Source organism: Lonchura striata, chromosome 21, assembly GCF_050655825.1.
Source record: "Lonchura striata isolate lonStrDom1 chromosome 21, ASM5065582v1, whole genome shotgun sequence".
In the NCBI taxonomy this organism is placed as follows: domain Eukaryota; kingdom Metazoa; phylum Chordata; class Aves; order Passeriformes; family Estrildidae; genus Lonchura; species Lonchura striata.
Window position 1 is genome coordinate 7,547,699 of NC_140723.1, and position 16,627 is coordinate 7,564,325.

The 16,627-nt window shown below is 69.0% G+C and overlaps 1 protein-coding gene across 6 annotated transcripts in view; it reads left to right on the top strand.

The window, feature by feature from the left end:
- The window catches only part of CROCC (ciliary rootlet coiled-coil, rootletin), a 44,262-nt gene that overhangs the window by 15,168 nt on the left and 12,467 nt on the right, over positions 1 to 16,627 (top strand). For all 6 annotated transcript variants that reach the window (XM_085558431.1, XM_085558427.1, XM_085558433.1 and 3 more), the window contains exons 12-25: positions 223 to 401; positions 1,616 to 1,777; positions 2,851 to 2,995; positions 4,235 to 4,600; positions 7,031 to 7,224; positions 8,358 to 8,485; positions 9,172 to 9,302; positions 9,719 to 9,820; positions 10,555 to 10,689; positions 11,709 to 11,840; positions 11,915 to 12,153; positions 13,626 to 13,785; positions 13,868 to 14,035; positions 15,627 to 15,945. In XM_085558431.1, the coding sequence (XP_085414557.1) occupies positions 223 to 401; positions 1,616 to 1,777; positions 2,851 to 2,995; positions 4,235 to 4,600; positions 7,031 to 7,224; positions 8,358 to 8,485; positions 9,172 to 9,302; positions 9,719 to 9,820; positions 10,555 to 10,689; positions 11,709 to 11,840; positions 11,915 to 12,153; positions 13,626 to 13,785; positions 13,868 to 14,035; positions 15,627 to 15,945 (2,560 nt within the window). The remainder of the gene's footprint in view (positions 1 to 222; positions 402 to 1,615; positions 1,778 to 2,850; positions 2,996 to 4,234; positions 4,601 to 7,030; positions 7,225 to 8,357; positions 8,486 to 9,171; positions 9,303 to 9,718; positions 9,821 to 10,554; positions 10,690 to 11,708; positions 11,841 to 11,914; positions 12,154 to 13,625; positions 13,786 to 13,867; positions 14,036 to 15,626; positions 15,946 to 16,627) is intronic.

Consider the following 16,627-nt stretch of genomic DNA (forward strand, 5'->3'; position numbering starts at 1 on the left):
ATGAGGATGAGGGTGGGATGGGAATGGGGTTGAGGATGGGGATGGAATGGAATAGAGATGAGGAGGGGAAGGATGGGGATGGGGATGGGATGGTGATTGGGTGGGATGGGGATGAGGATGAGGATGGGATGGGAATGGGGTTGAGGATGGGGATGGGATGGAATAGAGATGCGGAGGGGAAGGACGGGGATGAGGATGGATGTGATGAAGGCTGACCCCCAGGAGGCCCGGAGGCAGGCGCAGGCGGGCCGGGAGGTGGCCGGGAGCCTGCGGCAGGAGCTGGGGCTGCTGGAGCAGCGGCTGGAGCAGCTGGGAGCCGAGGCCGGGAGCTGCCGGCGGGCGCAGGAGGAGGCGCAGCGGGAGGAGCTGCGGCTGCGGGCCCAGGCCGAGGCGCTGCGCAGGTACGGCACCGCCCCGGCCGTCTGTCCCCGCGTGGCGTCTGTCCCTGCGCCTCCTGTGTCCCGTGTCCGTGTGCCCACGTGTCCAGGTGCCTGTGGCCCTGGGTGCCTGTGCCCATGTTTCCGTGTGCGTCTGTGTGTCCATGTCCGTGTGTCCGTGTGTCCGTGTGTCCGTGTGTCCGTGTCCATGTGCCCGTGTGTCTGTGTGTCCATGTCCGTGTGTCCGTGTGTCTGTGTCCATGTGCCCGTGTGTCTGTGTGTCCATATGTCCGTGTGTCCATGTGTCCATGTGTCCGTGTGTCCATGTCCGTGTGCCCATGTGTCCATGTGTGTGTGTCCATGTCCGTGTGTCCGTGTCTGTGTGCCCGCGTGCCCATGTGTCCGTGTGCCCATGTGTCCATGTGTCCGTGTCCGTGTCCATGTGTCCGTGTCTGTGTCCATGCCCGTGTCCATGTGTCCGTGCCCGTGTCCATGTGTCCGTGTCCGTGTCCATGTGTCCCTGCCCGTGTCCATGTGTCCATGCCCGTGTCCATGTGTCCATGCCCGTGTCCATGTGTCTGTGTCTGTGCCCGTGTCCATGTGTCCGTGTCCATGTCCATGTGTCCGTGTCCGTGTCCATGTGTCCATGCCCGTGTCCATGTGTCCGTGCCCGTGTCCATGTGTCCGTGTCCGTGTCCGTGTGTCCGTGTCCATGTCCATGTGTCCATGCCCGTGTCCATGTGTCTGTGTCTGTGCCCGTGTCCATGTGTCCTTGTCCATGTCCATGTGTCCATGCCCGTGTCCATGTGTCCGTGCCCGTGTCCATGTGTCCATGTCCATGTGTCCATGTCCGTGTCCGTGTCCATGTGTCCGTGTCCATGTGTCCGTGTCCATGTGTCCGTGCCCGTGTCCATGTGTCCGTGTCCGTGTCCATGTGTCCGTGTCCGTGTCCGTGTGTCCGTGTCCATGTCCATGTGTCCATGCCCGTGTCCATGTGTCTGTGTCTGTGCCCGTGTCCATGTGTCCTTGTCCATGTCCATGTGTCCATGCCCGTGTCCATGTGTCCGTGCCCGTGTCCATGTGTCCATGTCCATGTGTCCATGTCCGTGTCCGTGTCCATGTGTCCGTGTCCATGTGTCCGTGTCCATGTGTCCGTGCCCGTGTCCATGTGTCCGTGTCCGTGTCCATGTGTCCGTGTCCATGTGTCCGTGTCCATGTGCCCGTGCCCGTGCCCGCAGGGAGCTGTGCCGCGCCGAGGCGGCGCTGGCGGAGGAGCAGCAGCGGGCGGGGGCCCTGCAGCAGGAGCGGGAGCAGCTGCGGTGCCGCAGCGAGGAGCTGCAGGACTGCCACGACCGGGCCGCCCGCGACGCCCAGGCTGCCCAGCAGCAGCTGGAGCACAGGTGGGCACCGGGCACGGGGGGTGTGAGGGGCACGGGGGGTGTGGGGGGCACGGGGGGTGTGGGGGGCACGGGGGGTGTGAGGGGCATGGGTGGGTGTGGGGGGCACGGGTGGGCACAGGGCACGGGTGGGTGTGAGGGGCACAGGTGGGTGTGAGGGGCACGGGTGGGTACAGGGCACAGGTGGGCATGGGGCACAGGGGGTGTGGGGAGCACGGGTGGGTGTGAGGGGCACGGGGGGTGTGGGGAGCACGGGTGGGTGTGAGGGGCACGGGTGGGTGTGAGGGGCACGGGTGGGTGTGAGGGGCACGGGTGGGTACAGGGCACAGGTGGGCATGGGGCATGGGTGGAGATGGGGCACAGGTGGGCACAGAACTAAGGAGAGCACGGGGCACGGGTGGGCATGGGTGGGTGTGAGGGGCACGGGTGGGCACAGGTGGGCACGGCACATGGGTAGGCACAGGGCACAGGTGGGCATGGGTGGGCACGGGGCATGGGTGGGCACAGGGCATGGGTGGGCATGGAGCACGGGTGGGCTCGGGGCATGGGTAGAGATGGGGCACAGGTGGGCACAGGACTCAGGAGGTCACAGGGCACGGGTGGGCACAGAGCATAGGTGGGTGTGGGGAGCAGAGGTGGGCATGGGGCTCAGGTGGGTGTGTGTGGCACGGGTGGGCACGGGGCATGGGTGGGCATGGAGCACGGGTGGGCTCGGGGCATGGGTAGAGATGGGGCACAGGTGGGCACAGGACTCAGGAGGTCACAGGGCACGGGTGGGCACAGAGCATAGGTGGGTGTGGGGAGCAGAGGTGGGCATGGGGCTCAGGTGGGTGTGTGTGGCACGGGTGGGCACGGGGCATGGATGGGCGTGGGAAGCATGGGTGGGCACAGGTGGGTGTGAGTGGCATGGGTGGGCACAGGGCTTAGGAGGGCATGGGGCACGGCTGGGTGTGAGGGGCACAGGTGGGTGCGGGTGGACTCAGGTGGGCACAGGTGGGTGCGGGTGGGCTCAGGTGGGTGCGGGTGGGCTCAGGTGGGCACAGGTGGGCACAGCGGGCCGTGCTGTCCCTGCCCAGCCAGCAGCAGGTGCAGGAGCTGGAGGCACAGCGGGCGCGGGCGCAGCGGGAGCTGCTGGAGGTGCGGGAGGAGCTGAGCCGGGCAACGCTGGAGGTGGAGCTGGCCCGGGGCGAGCAGGAGGCGCTGGCAGAGGCCCTGGGCAAGGTGGGCACCGGGCCAGCCCCGCAGCGGGGCCAGGCACCCATACAGGCACCCCCGAGGGTACAGGTGTACCCCCGAGGGTACAGGTGCACCCCCGTGGGTACAGGTGCACCCCGAGGGTACAGGTGCACCCCCGTGGGTACAGGTGCACCCCCGTGGGTACAGGTGCACCCCGTGGGTACAGGTGCACCCCCGTGGGTACAGGTGCATCCCCGTGGGTACAGGTGCACCCCCGTGGGTACAGGTGCACCCCAAGGGTACAGGTGCATCCCCGTGGGTACAGGTGCACCCCGTGGGTACAGGTGCACCCCCGTGGGTACAGGTGCACCCCCGTGCATTCCCCAGCAGTGCCAGCCCTGCTGTGGGTGCAGCCCCAAGTGCCCCCATGGCCCGGTTCTACAGGTGCCCCCACATACCCCAGCTTTCCCCCATGCCCCAGGTGCCCCCCAAGCCCCAATTGCTCCCTTGTGTCCCCCACGCCCCAGCTGCCCCCCGAGCCCCAGGTGCTCCCCATGCCCCGGGTGCCCCCCAAGCCCAAATTGCTCCCTGTGCCCCCCATGCCCCAGGTGCCCCCCATGCCCCAGGTGCCCCCTGAGCCCCAGGTGCTCCCCATGCCCCAGGTGCTCCCCAAGCCCAAATCGCTCCCTGTGCCCCCCATGTCCCAGGTGCCCCCTGAGCCCCAGGTGCCCCCCGAGCCCCAGGTGCCCCTCATGTCCCAGGTTTCCCCCACGCCCCAGGTGTCCCCTATGCCCCAGATGCCCCCTGATCCCCAGATGCCCCCTGATCCCCAGGTGTCCTCCATGCCCCAGGTTTCCCCCATGCCCCCAGTACTCCCCAAGCCCCATCGCTCCCTGTGCCCCCCACACTCCAGGTGCTCCCCATGCCCTGGGTGCCCCCAAAGCCCAAATCACTCTCTGTGCCCCCCACACCCCAGGTGCCCCCCGAGCCCCAGATGCCCTCCACACCCCAGATGTCCCCCACACCCCAGGTGCCCCCCGAGCCCCAGGTGCCCCCCACACCCCAGGTGCCCCCCGAGCCCCAGGTGCCCTCCACACTCCAGGTGCCCCCCGAGCCCCAGGTGCCCTCCACACCCCAGGTGCCCCCCGAGCCCCAGGTGCCCTCCACACTCCAGGTGCCCCCCACGCCCTAGGTGCCCCCCGAGCCCCAGATGCCCCCCACGCCCCAGGTGCCCCCCGAGCCCCCCGTGCCCCGTCCCGCCGTGCCAGCCGGTGCCTCCCGCAGGCGCAGGGCAGCTGCGGGGAGCTGGCGGAGGCGCGGCGGGCGGCGGAGGCGGAGGAGTCGCGGCTGCGGGACGCGCTGGCCAAGACCAGCGAGCTGGCGGCCGGGCTGGCCCGGGACAAGGCGGAGCTGGGCCGGCGGCTGGAGCGGCTGGAGCAGGAGCGGGAGCGGGGCCGGCAGCGCAGCCGGGAGCTGGCCCGGGAGCTGGCGCTGCTGCGGGCGCGCCTGGAGAGCGGCCCCGGGCCCGGCGGCGAGCGGCGAGACCCGGAGCGGCCCCGGGGGGATCCCCGCGACGACGGGCGGGGGCTGCGGGAGGAGCTGCGGGAGCTGCGCGGGATCCACGAGCGGCTGCGCCACAGCCTGGGCCAGGTGGGCACCACGGGGGCACCTGGGAGCGGTGGGGAGAGTGCCAGGGGTACCTGGGAGGGGTGGGGAGGGTGCCAGGGGTACATGGGAGGGGTGGGGAGAGTGCCAGGGGTACCTGGGAGGGGTGGGGAGGGTGTCAGGGGTACCGGTCTATCCCTGGTGTCCCCGGGCTGTCCCTGGTGTCCCTGAGCTGTTCCTGCTGTCCCTGAGCTGTCCCCGGACTGTCTCCGGACTGTCTTCGGTCTGTCCGGGTCTGTCCCGGTGTGTCCCGGTCTGACCCCAGTCTGTCCCGCTCTGTCCCGGGCTGTCCCGGTGTGTCCCGCTCTGTCCCCGGTCTGTCCCGGTGTGTCCCGGTCTGTCTCCGGTCTGTCCCCGGGCTGACCCTGCTCTGTCCCGGGCTGACCCCGCTCTGTCCCGGGCTGATCCCGCTCTGTCCCGGGCTGTCCCAGTCTGTCCTGCTCTGTCCCCGGTCTGTCCTGGTGTGTCCCGGTCTGACCCCAGTCTGTCCCGCTCTGTCCCCGGTCTGTCCCGGTCTGTCCCGGTCTGTCTCCGGTCTGTCCCCGGGCTGACCCTGCTCTGTCCCGGGCTGACCCCGCTCTGTCCCGGGCTGATCCCGCTCTGTCCCGCTCTGTCCCGGTCTGTCCCCGGGCTGACCCCGCTCTGTCTCCAGTCTGTCCCCGGGCTGACCCTGCTCTGTCCCGCGCTGTCCCGGTCTGTCCCGGGCTGACCCCGCTCTGTCCCGGTCTGTCCCGCGCTGTCCCGCTCTGTCCCGGTCTGACCCCGCTCTGTCCCGCTCTGTCCCGCTCTGTCCCGCTCTGTCTCCAGTCTGTCCCCGGGCTGACCCCGCTCTGTCCCGCTCTGTCCCGCTCTGTCCCGCTCTGTCCCGGTCTGTCCCAGGCTGACCCCACTCTGTCCCGCTCTGTCCTGCTCTGTCCCGCTCTGTCTCCAGTCTGTCCCCGGGCTGACCCCGCTCTGTCCCGGGCTGTCCCGGGCTGACCCCGCTCTGTCCCGCTCTGTCCCGGGCTGACCCCGCTCTGTCCCGGTCTGTCCCCGGGCTGACCCCGCGCTGTCCCGGTCTGTCCCCGGTCTGACCCCGCTCTGTCCCGCTCTGTCCCGCTCTGTCCCCGGGCTGACCCCGCTCTGTCCCGCTCTGTCCCGCTCTGTCCCGCTCTGTCCCGGTCTGTCCCGCTCTGTCCCGCTCTGTCCCGCTCTGTCCCGCTCTGTCCCGGTCTGTCCCGCTCTGTCCCGGTCTGTCCCGCTCTGTCCCGCTCTGTCCCGCTCTGTCCCGGTCTGTCCCGCTCTGTCCCGGTCTGTCCCGCTCTGTCCCGCTCTGTCCCGCTCTGTCCCGCTCTGTCCCGGTCTGTCCCGCTCTGTCCCGGTCTGTCCCGCTCTGTCCCGCTCTGTCCCGGTCTGTCCTGCTCTGTCCCGCTCTGTCCCGCTCTGTCCCGCTCTGTCCCGGTCTGTCCCCGGGCTGACCCCGCGCTGTCCCCGTTCTGTCCCGGTCTGTTCCTGCTCTGTTCCCACTCTGTCCCCGGTCTGTCCCAGGCTGACCCCGCTCTGTCCCGCTCTGTCCCGCGCTGTCCCGCTCTGTCCCGGTCTGTCCCGGTCTGTCCCCGGGCTGACCCTGCTCTGTCCCGCTCTGTCCCGCGCTGTCCCGCTCTGTCCCGGTCTGTCCCCGGGCTGACCCCGCTCTGTCCCGCGCTGTCCCGCTCTGTCCCGGTCTGTCCCGGGCTGACCCCGCTCTGTCCCCGGGCTGACCCCGCTCTGTCCCGCGCTGTCCCGGTCTGTCCCGGTCTGTCCCCGGGCTGACCCTGCGCTGTCCCCGTTCTGTCCCGGTCTGTCCCGGTCTGTTCCTGCTCTGTTCCCGCGCTGTCCCGCTCTGTCCCCGGTCTGTCCCCGGGCTGTCCCGCTCTGTCCCGCTCTGTCCTGCTCTGTCCCCGGTCTGTCCCCGCTCTGTCCCCGGGCTGACCCCGCTCTGTCCCGGTCTGTCCCGCTCTGTCCCGGTCTGTCCCGGTCTGACCCCGCTCTGTCCCCGGGCTGACCCCGCTCTGTCCCGGTCTGTCCCGCTCTGTCCCGCTCTGTCCCGCTCTGTCCCGGTCTGTCCCGGTCTGTCCCGCTCTGTCCCGGTCTGTCCCGGTCTGTCCTGGTCTGTCCCGCTCTGTCCCGGTCTGTCCCGGTCTGTCCCCGGGCTGACCCTGCTCTGTCCCGCTCTGTCCCCGGGCTGACCCCGCGCTGTCCCGCTCTGTCCCGGTCTGTCCCGGTCTGACCCCGCTCTGTCCCGGTCTGTCCCGCTCTGTCCCGCGCTGTCCCGCTCTGTCCCGCTCTGTCCCGCTCTGTCCCGGTCTGTCCCCGCTCTGTCCCGCGCTGTCCCGCGCTGTCCCCGGGCTGACCCCGCTCTGTCCCGGTCTGTCCCGCGCTGTCCCGGTGCCGCAGGCGGTGCAGGAGCAGGGCGCGGCGGGCGCGGCGCTGGCGCGGGCGCGGGCGGAGCAGGAGCGGCTCCGGGCGGAGCAGGAGCGGCTGGGCCGGGCCCAGGCGGCGCTGGCCCGGGACGGGGCCGGGCTGGCCGTGCAGGTCGCGGCGGCCGAGCGCCGGCAGCGGCACCGCGACCGCGAGGCCGCCGGCCTCAGGTGGGTGCGGGCCCGGGTGGGTGCGGGACCGGGTGGGTGCTGGATTCGGGTGGGTGCGGGCTCGGGTGGGTGCGGGACCGGGTGGGTGCTGGATTCGGGTGGGTGCTGGATTCGGGTGGGTGCGGGCTCGGGTGGGTGCCGGACTCGGGTGGGTGCGGGCTCGGGTGGGTGCCGGACTCGGGTGGGTGCGGGCTCGGGTGGGTGCGGGCTCGGGTGGGTGCCGGGCTCGGGTGGGTGCCCAGCTCGGGTGGGTGCGGGACCGGGTGGGTGCCGGGTTCGGGTGGGTGCGGGCTCGGGTGGGTGCGGGCTCGGGTGGGTGCTGGATTCGGGTGGGTGCGGGCCCGGGTGGGTGCCGGGCTCGGGTGGGTGCGGGCCCGGGTGGGTGCTGGATTCGGGTGGGTGCGGGCCCGGGTGGGTGCGGGCCCGGGTGGGTGCTGGATTCGGGTGGGTGCCGGGCTCGGGTGGGTGCTGGATTCGGGTGGGTGCGGGCTCGGGTGGGTGCCGGGTTCGGGTGGGTGCCGGGCTCGGGTGGGTGCGGGTTCGGGTGGGTGCGGGCTCGGGTGGGTGCGGGCTCGGGTGGGTGCTGGGTTCAGGTGGGTGCTGGGTTCAGGTGAGTGTCGGGCCCGGGTGGGTGCCAGGCTCAGGTGGGTGCCACATTCAGGTGGGTGCTGGCTCAGGTGGGTGCCGGGGTGGGGGGGGTGCTGGACCCAGGAGGGTGCTGGGCTCGGGTGGGTGCAGGGCTCAGGTGGGTGCCGCATTCAGGTGGGTGCTGGCTCAGGTGGGTGCCAGGGTGGGGGGGGGGTGCTGGACCCAGGAGGGTGCTGGGTTCAGGTGGGTGCCGGGCCCCGGTTGGTGCTGGGCTCAGGTGGGTGCTGGGGCAGGTCAAGCTCTGTGCCCAGCCCCGTGCCCAGCCCCCTGCCCATGCCCGTGCCAGCCCCGTGTCCAGTCCCATGCCCATCCCCATGTCCGGCCCCGTGCCCAGCCCCGTGCCCATGCCCGTGTCCGGCCCCGTGTCCGGCCCCATGCCCATCCTCATGTCCGGCCCCATGTCCAGCCCCGTGCCCAGCCCCGTGTCCGGCCCCGTGCCCAGCCCCGTGCCCAGCCCCGTGCCCATGCCCGTGCCCGGCCTGCAGGTCGGAGAAGGAGGGCCTGGAGAGCAGCGTGTTCCAGCTGCAGCAGGAGCTGGCCCAGCTCCAGGCCCGCAATCAGCAGCTGGAGGCCCAAGGCCGGACACTGGCCCAGGCCAAGGAAGCGCTGGAGGGTGAGGGGTCCCGGCCACCCGCGTGTCCCATCAGCCTGGCCGTGCCCGGCTGCCACCCATCCGTCCCCATCCCCATCCCATCCTCATCCTCATCCCCATCCTCATCCTCATCCTCATCCTCATCCTCATCCTCATCCTCATCCCATCCGTCCCCATCCTCATCCCATCCTCATCCTCATCCCATCCTCATCCTCATCCTCATCCTCATCCCATCCGTCCCCATCCTCATCCTCATCCCCATCCTCATCCTCATCCTCATCCTCATCCCATCCTCATCCTCATCCCCATCCTCATCCTCATCCTCATCCTCATCCCCTTCCTCGTCTCTGTCCATCTCCATCCTCCTCCTCAGCTCCATCCCCCATTCCCCACTGACAGGGGGTGTCTCCATGACTTGGGGGTGCCCTCGATGATGGGAGGGTGTCCCCATGACAGGATGTCCCCACGCATGGGGCTGTCCCCACACCGGGGCTGTCCCCACGCATGGGGCTGTCCCTGTCCCCACGCCCGGGCTGACCCTGTCCCCACACCGGGGCTGTCCCTGTCCCCACGCCCGGGCTGACCCTGTCCCCACACCCGGGCTGTCCCTGTCCCCACGCCCGGGCTGTCCCTGTCCCCATGCCGGGCTGTTCCTGTCCCCACGCCGGGCTGTCCCTGTCCCCACGCCCGGCTGTCCCTGTCCCCAGCGGAGCTGGGCGCGGCGCAGCGGGAGCGGTGCCAGGCGGTGGCGGTGGCCGAGGCGGCCGCGGTGGCAGCGGCCCTGCAGAGCGCCCGTGACACCCACCGGGAGCAGCTGGAGCACCTCCAGCGCGAGAAGGTGCGCCCGAGGCCTTTGGGTGCGGGACTTGGGGTGCAGAAGGGACTCCGGGTGCACAGCAATGGGATTTTGGGGTGCTGTGGTGGAGGTTTTTAGGGTGTGACGGTGATTTTCGGTGTTTTAAGGATGGTTGTTTGGGCACGATGTTGATTTTTGAGGTGAAATGTTTGTTTTTTCGGTGATATGTTGGGTTTTTGGGGTGGAATGTAGATTTTTGGGGTGCAGAGCTGGTTTTTGGTGCACATGCTGATTGTTGAGGGCATGGTGGTGATTTTTAGGGCGCAACCTTGATTTCTGACATTCCCGCTGATTGCTGAGGCACGATGCTTGGGGTGCAGGGTTGTTTGGGTCCCCTGGTGATTTTTGGGGTCCACTGATGATTTTTGGGTTCCACTGGTGATTTTTGGGGCTGGCAGGAGGAGCTGGAGGCCGAGCGGGGCCGGATGGTGCAGGAGCACGAGGAGCTGGTGGCCGAGCTGGCGGCAGTGCGGCAGCAGCGCCAGAGCGAGAAGCAGCAGGTGGTGGCCCCGATGTCCCCCTGTCCCTGTGTCACCTCCCTGTCCCCCTGTCCCTGTGCCAGCTCCGTGTCCCCCAGCCCTGTGTCACCCCCCTGTCCCCCAGCCCTGTGCCACCCTTGATGTCCCCCTGTCCCTGTGTCACCTCCATGTCCCCCAGCTCTGTGCCTTCCCCCTGTCCTCCTATCCCTGTGCCTTCCCCCTGTCCCCGTCCCCCAGCCCTGTGCCACTACTGATGTCCCCAGCCCTGTGTCACCCCCCTGTCCCCCAGCCCTGTCCCACCCCCGGTGTCCCCAGCCCTGTCCCACCCCTGGTGTCCCTAGCCCTGTCCCACCCCTGATATCCCCAGCCCTGTGTCACCCCCCTGTCCACCAGCCCTGTGCCATCCCCCTGTCCCCAGCCCTGTGCCACCCCTGGTGTCCCCAGCCCTGTCCCACCCCCGGTGTCCCCAGCCCTGTCCCACCCCTGGTGTCCCCAGCCCTGTGTCACCCCCTGTCCCCCAGCCCTGTCCCAGCCCCGGTGTCCCCAGCCCTGTCCCACCCCTGGTGTCCCCAGCCCTGTGCCAGCCCCGGTGTCCCCAGCCCTGTCCCAGCCCCGATGTCCCCAGCCCTGTCCCAGCCCCGGTGTCCCCAGCCCTGTCCCACCCCTGGTGTCCCCAGCCCTGTGCCATCCCTGGTGTCCCCAGCCCTGTCCCACCCCTGGTGTCCCCAGCCCTGTGCCATCCCTGGTGTCCCCAGGCTCTGGTGCTGCAGGAGGAGGAGCGGGTGGCCCTGGCGGGGACACTGGCCGGGCTCCAGCAGAGCCTGGACGAGGCCACGGCCGAGCTGGAGCAGCAGCGGCGAGAGGTCACCGGCCACCAGGAGAAGGAGGAGGTGGGTCTGGGGGGCTCCCAGAACCCCCCCAAGGCCCCACAGAGCCCCACAGAGACCCCACTTCCAGCCCTGTGCCCTCATTGCAATCCCCATTGCCAAAGTGTCCCCTGCTACTGCAGCCACCCGTGTTTGGGTGTCCCTGTCACCCCCCAGTTCCTGGGCATCCCCTCCTGTCTGAAAAACTCCTGTGCCCCCCCACTGCAGCTTCCCGTTCCTGGGTACCCCCCTTGCACCCCCTTGCCTGTCCCTGGGACCCCATCCCAGTGTCCCCCTGTCTCTGGGACCCCATCCCCACTGTCCCCGGGACCCCCTCCCCACTGTCCCCTTCTCTCTGGGACCCCATCCCCACTGTCCCCTTCTCTCTGGGACCCCATCCCCACTGTCCCCTTCTCTCTGGGACCCCATCCCCACTGTCCCCGGCTCCCTGGGACCCCATCCCCACTGTCTCCTGTCCCTGGGACCCCATCCCCACTGTCCCCTTCTCTCTGGGACCCCATCCCCACTGTCCCCTTCTCTCTGAGACCCCATCCCCACTGTCCCCCTATCTCTGGGACCCCATCCCCAGTGTCCCCGTGTCCCTGAGACCCCCTCCCCACTGTCCCCTGTCTCTGGGACCCCATCCCCAGAGTCCCCCTGTCTCTGGGACCCTGTCACTAGTGTTCCCCTGTCTCTGGGACCCCATCCCCACTGTCCCCGGGTCCCTGGGACCCCATCCCCACTGTCCCCTCTCTCTGGGACCCCATCCCCATTGTCCCCCTGTCCCTGAGACCCCCTCCCCACTGTCCCCCTGTCTCTGGGACCCTGTCACTAGTGTCCCCCTGTCCCTGGGACCCCATCCCCACTGTCCCCCTGTCCCTGGGACCCCATCCCCACTGTCCCCTTCTCTCTGGGACCCCATCCCCACTGTCCCCTTCTCTCTGGGACCCCATCCCCAGTGTCCCCTCTCTCCGGGACCCCTCCCCGTGTGCCGCCCCCGGGCCCCCCGCGGGCAGGGGGGTCTCAGGGCGCGGTGCCCCCAGGCCTTGGCCGCGGAGCTGCGCTCGCTGCGGGCGCGGGCGGCGGAGGCGGCGCTGAGCCACGAGCGGGAGGCTCGGGCGCTCCGGGACCAAGCGGCAGCGGCGGCCCAGCAGCGGGACGGAGCCCTGCGGGAGGTGAGAAACCCCCTTCTGAAATCATCCCCAAATCCCCAAATTCCTGAAATCCCCTGGACGTCCCCTCCGGGCAGGCGGAGGAGGCGCGGGCGCAGCTGCGGGCGGCGGGCGAGGCGCGGGCGGCGGCGCGGCAGGAGCTGCAGGAGGCTCGGCGGGATGCCCGGGACAGCCGCGAGGGCCGCGACACCGAGCGGCGGCGGGCGCAGGAGGCGAGCCGGGCCCTGGGCGATGCTGCCCGCGAGAAGGAGGCCCTGCAGCGCTCCAACGAGGAGCTGCGGGCGGCCCTGCGCCGCGCCGAGGGAGAGCGCATCAGGTCGGGAACGAGGGATGGCCTCGCCGCCGGGGGTGCAGGGGGCGGCTGCAGCGCCTTGGGGGGATGCTCGGGGTTGGGGGATGCTCGGGGTTGGGGGGATGTTTGGGGTTGAGGGATGCTGGGGGTTGGGAGATGTTCGGGGTTGGGGGATGCTGGGGGTTGGGGGATGCTGGAGGTTGGGATGTGTTTGGGGTTGGGGGGATGCTCGGGGTTGGGGGATGCTCGGGGTTGGGGGATGCTGGGGGTTGGGGGGATGCTCAGGGTTGAGGGATGCTGGGGGTTGGGGGGATGCTCGGGGTTGGGGGATGCTCGGGGTTGGGGGATGCTCGGGGTTGGGGGGATGCTCAGGGTTGAGGGATGCTGGGGGTTGGGGGGATGCTCGGGGTTGGGGGATGCTGGGGTTGGGGGATGCTGGGGTTGGGGGATGTTTGGGGTTGGGGGATGCTCGTGGTTGGGGGCATGCTTGGGGTTGGGGGATGCTGGGGTAGGGGGATGTTTGGGGTTGGGGGATGTCCAGGGTTGGGGGATGTCCAGGGTTGGGGGGATGTTGGGGGTTGGGGGGATGCTCAGGGTTGGGGGATGCTCAGGGTTGGGGGATGTTTGGGGTTGGGGGATGCTCGTGGTTGGGGGGATGCTGGAGGTTGGGGGATGCTGGGGGTTGGGGGATGCTGGGGGTTGGGGGGATGTTTGGGGTTGGGGGGATGCTCTGGGTTGGGAGAATGCTCAGGGTTGGGCGGATGTTTGGGGCTGAGGGATGCACGGGGTTGGGGGGATGCTGGAGGTTGGGGGGATGTTCGGGGTTGGGGGATGCTCAGGGTTGGGGGATGCTCGAGGTTGGGGGGATGTTTGGGTTTGGGGGGATGTTCGGGGTTGGGGGGATGCTTGGGGTTGGGGGATGTTTGGGGTTGAGGGAGTCTGGGGTTGGAGGGATCCTCAGGGTTGGAGGGATCCTCAGGGTTGGAGGGATGCTGGGGGTTGGGGGGATGTTTGGGGTTGGGGGGATGCTGGAGGTTGGGGGGATGTTCGGGGTTGGGGGGATGCTCAGGGTAAGGGAATATCCAAGCTGGGAGATGCAGGAGTCAGAGTGATGGGTGGGACAAGGAGCTGCCCGAATTGGGAGGTGCAGGAGGTGGGAAATGCTCAGATATTGGAAGGACAGGCTGGGAGATGCAGGAGTTAGGAAATGCTCAGATGATGGAAAGACAGGCTGGAAGATGCAGGACTTGGGAGACGCTCGGGATTCGGGAAAGCAGAAGCTGGGAATTGCAGGGGTGATCCCCCACCCTGGAGGGCGATGCCTGGGGTGGGGGCGATGCTGGGACACAGCGACGCTCAGGTTGGGATGGGGCGATGCTCCAGCTCAGGAGGACGCTCAGGATGGACATTTGGGGCTGGGGGTCCCGCGGGATGGGCACGGCCGGGGCCGGGGGCACGCCACCCCCCCGGGCACTGCCAGCCCCCGCTGCCCGCAGCCTGAAGCGCTCCGGGGAGGACAAGGAGCAGCGGCTGGCGCTGCTGGAGGCGGCGCGGGCGGCGGCCGAGCGGGAGGTGTCGGAGCTGCGGGCGGCGCTGCGGGCGCTGGAGCGTGCCCGCCTGGAGAGCCGCCGGGAGCTGCAGGAGCTGCGCCGCCAGGTCAGCGACAGCCGGGCCGGGGGCGCAGCGCGGCGGGCACGGAGCCCCCCGGGGTGGCCCCGAACCGCTGGTCCCGGGGCAGGTGAAGGAGCTGGACGGCGAGAACAGCCGGCGGGGCCGGGAGCTGGGGGAGCTGCGGGCGCGGGTGGCCCTGGAGGAGCAGCGGGAGCAGCGGAGCCGCCGCGAGGCCTCGGGTCTCAGGCAGAAGGTGCTGGAGAGCGAGGCCAGCACCGAGGCTGCCAGGAAGGAGGTGACGGTGTCCCCAAAGGTCCCCAAGACCCCGCTGTGGGTGTGCCACATCCCGAAGCGTCGCTGGCCCCCCCGCCCATAGCTGGCTGTCCTGTGGGTCTGGAGGTGTCACTGTCCCCTCAGGCTGTAGCTTGGTGCCTGTTGTCCCAAATCATCGCCATCACCGTGGTATCCTGTGTCCCAATGGGTGTTCCCATTGCTGCATCCCTGGAGTTCCCTGTGACACCACTGCTCCATCCCCTACATCCCTGAGTTTTCCCATTGCTGCATCCCCTGCACGCCTGGGATTCACCGTGACTCCATTGCTCCATCCCCTACATCCCTAGGTGTTCCCATTGCTCCATCCCCTGTACCCCTGGAGTTCCCTGTGACCCCAGTGCTCCATCCCCTGCCTCCATGGGGTCCCCCACCACCTCATTGCTCCACCCCCCCATTCCCCATCGCTCCCGCCCCATTCCCCATTCCCATCCCCCGTTCCCCATCCCTCCTGCCCCATTCCCATCCCTCTCACCCCATTCCCAGCCCCATTACCCATTCCCACCCCCATTCCCCATTCCCACCCCCTTTCCCATCCCTCCCGCCCATTCCTATCTCCCATTCCCCGTTCCCAGCCCCGTTCCCCATCGCTCCCGCCCCGTTCCCACCCCCGTTCCCCATTCCCAGCCCCGTTCCCACCCCCGTTCCCCATTCCCAGCCCCGTTCCCCATTCCCACCCCCGTTCCCATCCCTCCTGCCCGTTCCCATCTCCTGTTCCCTGTTCCCCATCCCTCCTGCCTGTTCCCATCTCCCATTCCCGTTCCCCGTTCCCCATCCCTCCTGCCCGTTCCCATCTCCCATTCCCCATTCCCACTCCCATTCCCCGTTCCCAGCCCCGTTCCCCATCCCTCCTGCCTGTTCCCATCTCCCATTCCCCATTCCCAGCCCCGTTCCCATCTCCCGTTCCTTGTTCCACCCCTGTTCCCCATCCCTCCCGCCCCATTCCCACCCCCGTTCCCCATTCCCGTTCCTCGTTCCCCATCCCTCCCGCCCGTTCCCATCTCCCATTCCCCATTCCCACCCCCGTTCCCCATCCCTCCCGCCCATTCCCATCTCCCGTTCCCCATTCCCAGCCCCGTTCCCCATCCCTCCTGCCCATTCCCATCTCCCGTTCCCCATTCCCAGCCCCGTTCCCCATCCCTCCTGCCCATTCCCATCTCCCATTCCCCATTCCCAGCCCCGTTCCCATCTCCCATTCCCCATTCCCAGCCCCGTTCCCCATCCCTCCTGCCCGTTCCCATCTCCCATTCCCCATTCCCAGCCCCGTTCCCATCTCCCATTCCCCATTCCCGTTCCCCGTTCCCATCTCCCATTCCCCATTCCCAGCCCCGTTCCCATCTCCCATTCCCCATTCCCAGCCCCATTCCCAGCCCCGTTCCCATCTCCCATTCCCCATTCCCAGCCCCGTTCCCCATTCCCAGCCCTGTTCCCATCTCCCATTCCCCATTCCCAGCCCTGTTCCCCATCCCTCCTGCCCGTTCCCATCTCCCATCTCCCATTCCCGTTCCCCGTTCCCATCCCTCCCGCCCGTTCCCACCTCCCGCTGTGCCCTGCAGCTGCAGCAGCTGCAGCAGCGCCTGGCAGCGGCGGAGCAGGAGTTCGGGCGGCGGGAGCGGGAGCTGTCCCGCAGCCTGGAGGAGGCGCGGGGCACGGAGAAGAAGCTGCTGGTGGACGCGCGGAACCTGCGGCTCAAGGTGGAGGCGGCGCGGGCCGAGGTGGCCGAGCTGGGGCTGCGGCTGAGCGCGGCGCAGGGCCGGGCGCAGGGGCTGGAGGACGAGCTGGCCCGCGGCGAGGAGCAGCGCAGGGCCACCGAGTCCCGCCTGGGCGGCCTCCAGGCCACCCTGCGCCGCGCCGTGGCCGTGGCCAGGGCCAAGGGTGAGCGGCCCCGGGGGCACCGCGGCTCGGGGGGGGCTGAGGGCAAGGGAGGTGTCAGCCCTTGATCCGGCCCTGGGCATCTCCAAGGCGCCAGCGCTCCGGCCCCTGCATCCCGGGGGTGTCCCAAACCCCATTAGTCCATCCCCTGCATCTGTAGGGGCTCCTATTGCTTCATCCCCTGCATCCCGGGGGTGTCCCAAACCCCATTATTACATCCCCTGCATCCCGGGGGTCTCCCAAACCCTGTTACTCCATCCCCTGCATCTGTAGGGTCTCCTATTGCTTCATCCCCTGCATCCCAGGGGTGTCCCAAACCCCATTAGCCCATCCCCTGCATCTGTAGGGGCTCCTATTGCTTCATCCCCTGCATCCCGGGGGTCTCCCAAACCCCATTATTACATTCCCTGCATCCCCGGGGGTCTCCCAAACCCTGTTATTCCATCCCCTGCATCTTGGGGATCTCCCAAACCACATTATTCCATCCCCTGCATCCCAGGAGTCTCACAAATCCCATTATTCCATGCCCTATGTGATGGAGATCTCCTGTTATTCCATCCCCTGCATCCCAGGAGTCTCACAAATCCCATTATTCCATGCCCTATGTGATGGAGATCTCCTGTTATTCCATCCCCTACATCCCAGGGATCTCCCAAACCCCATTATTCCATCCCCTGCATGCCAG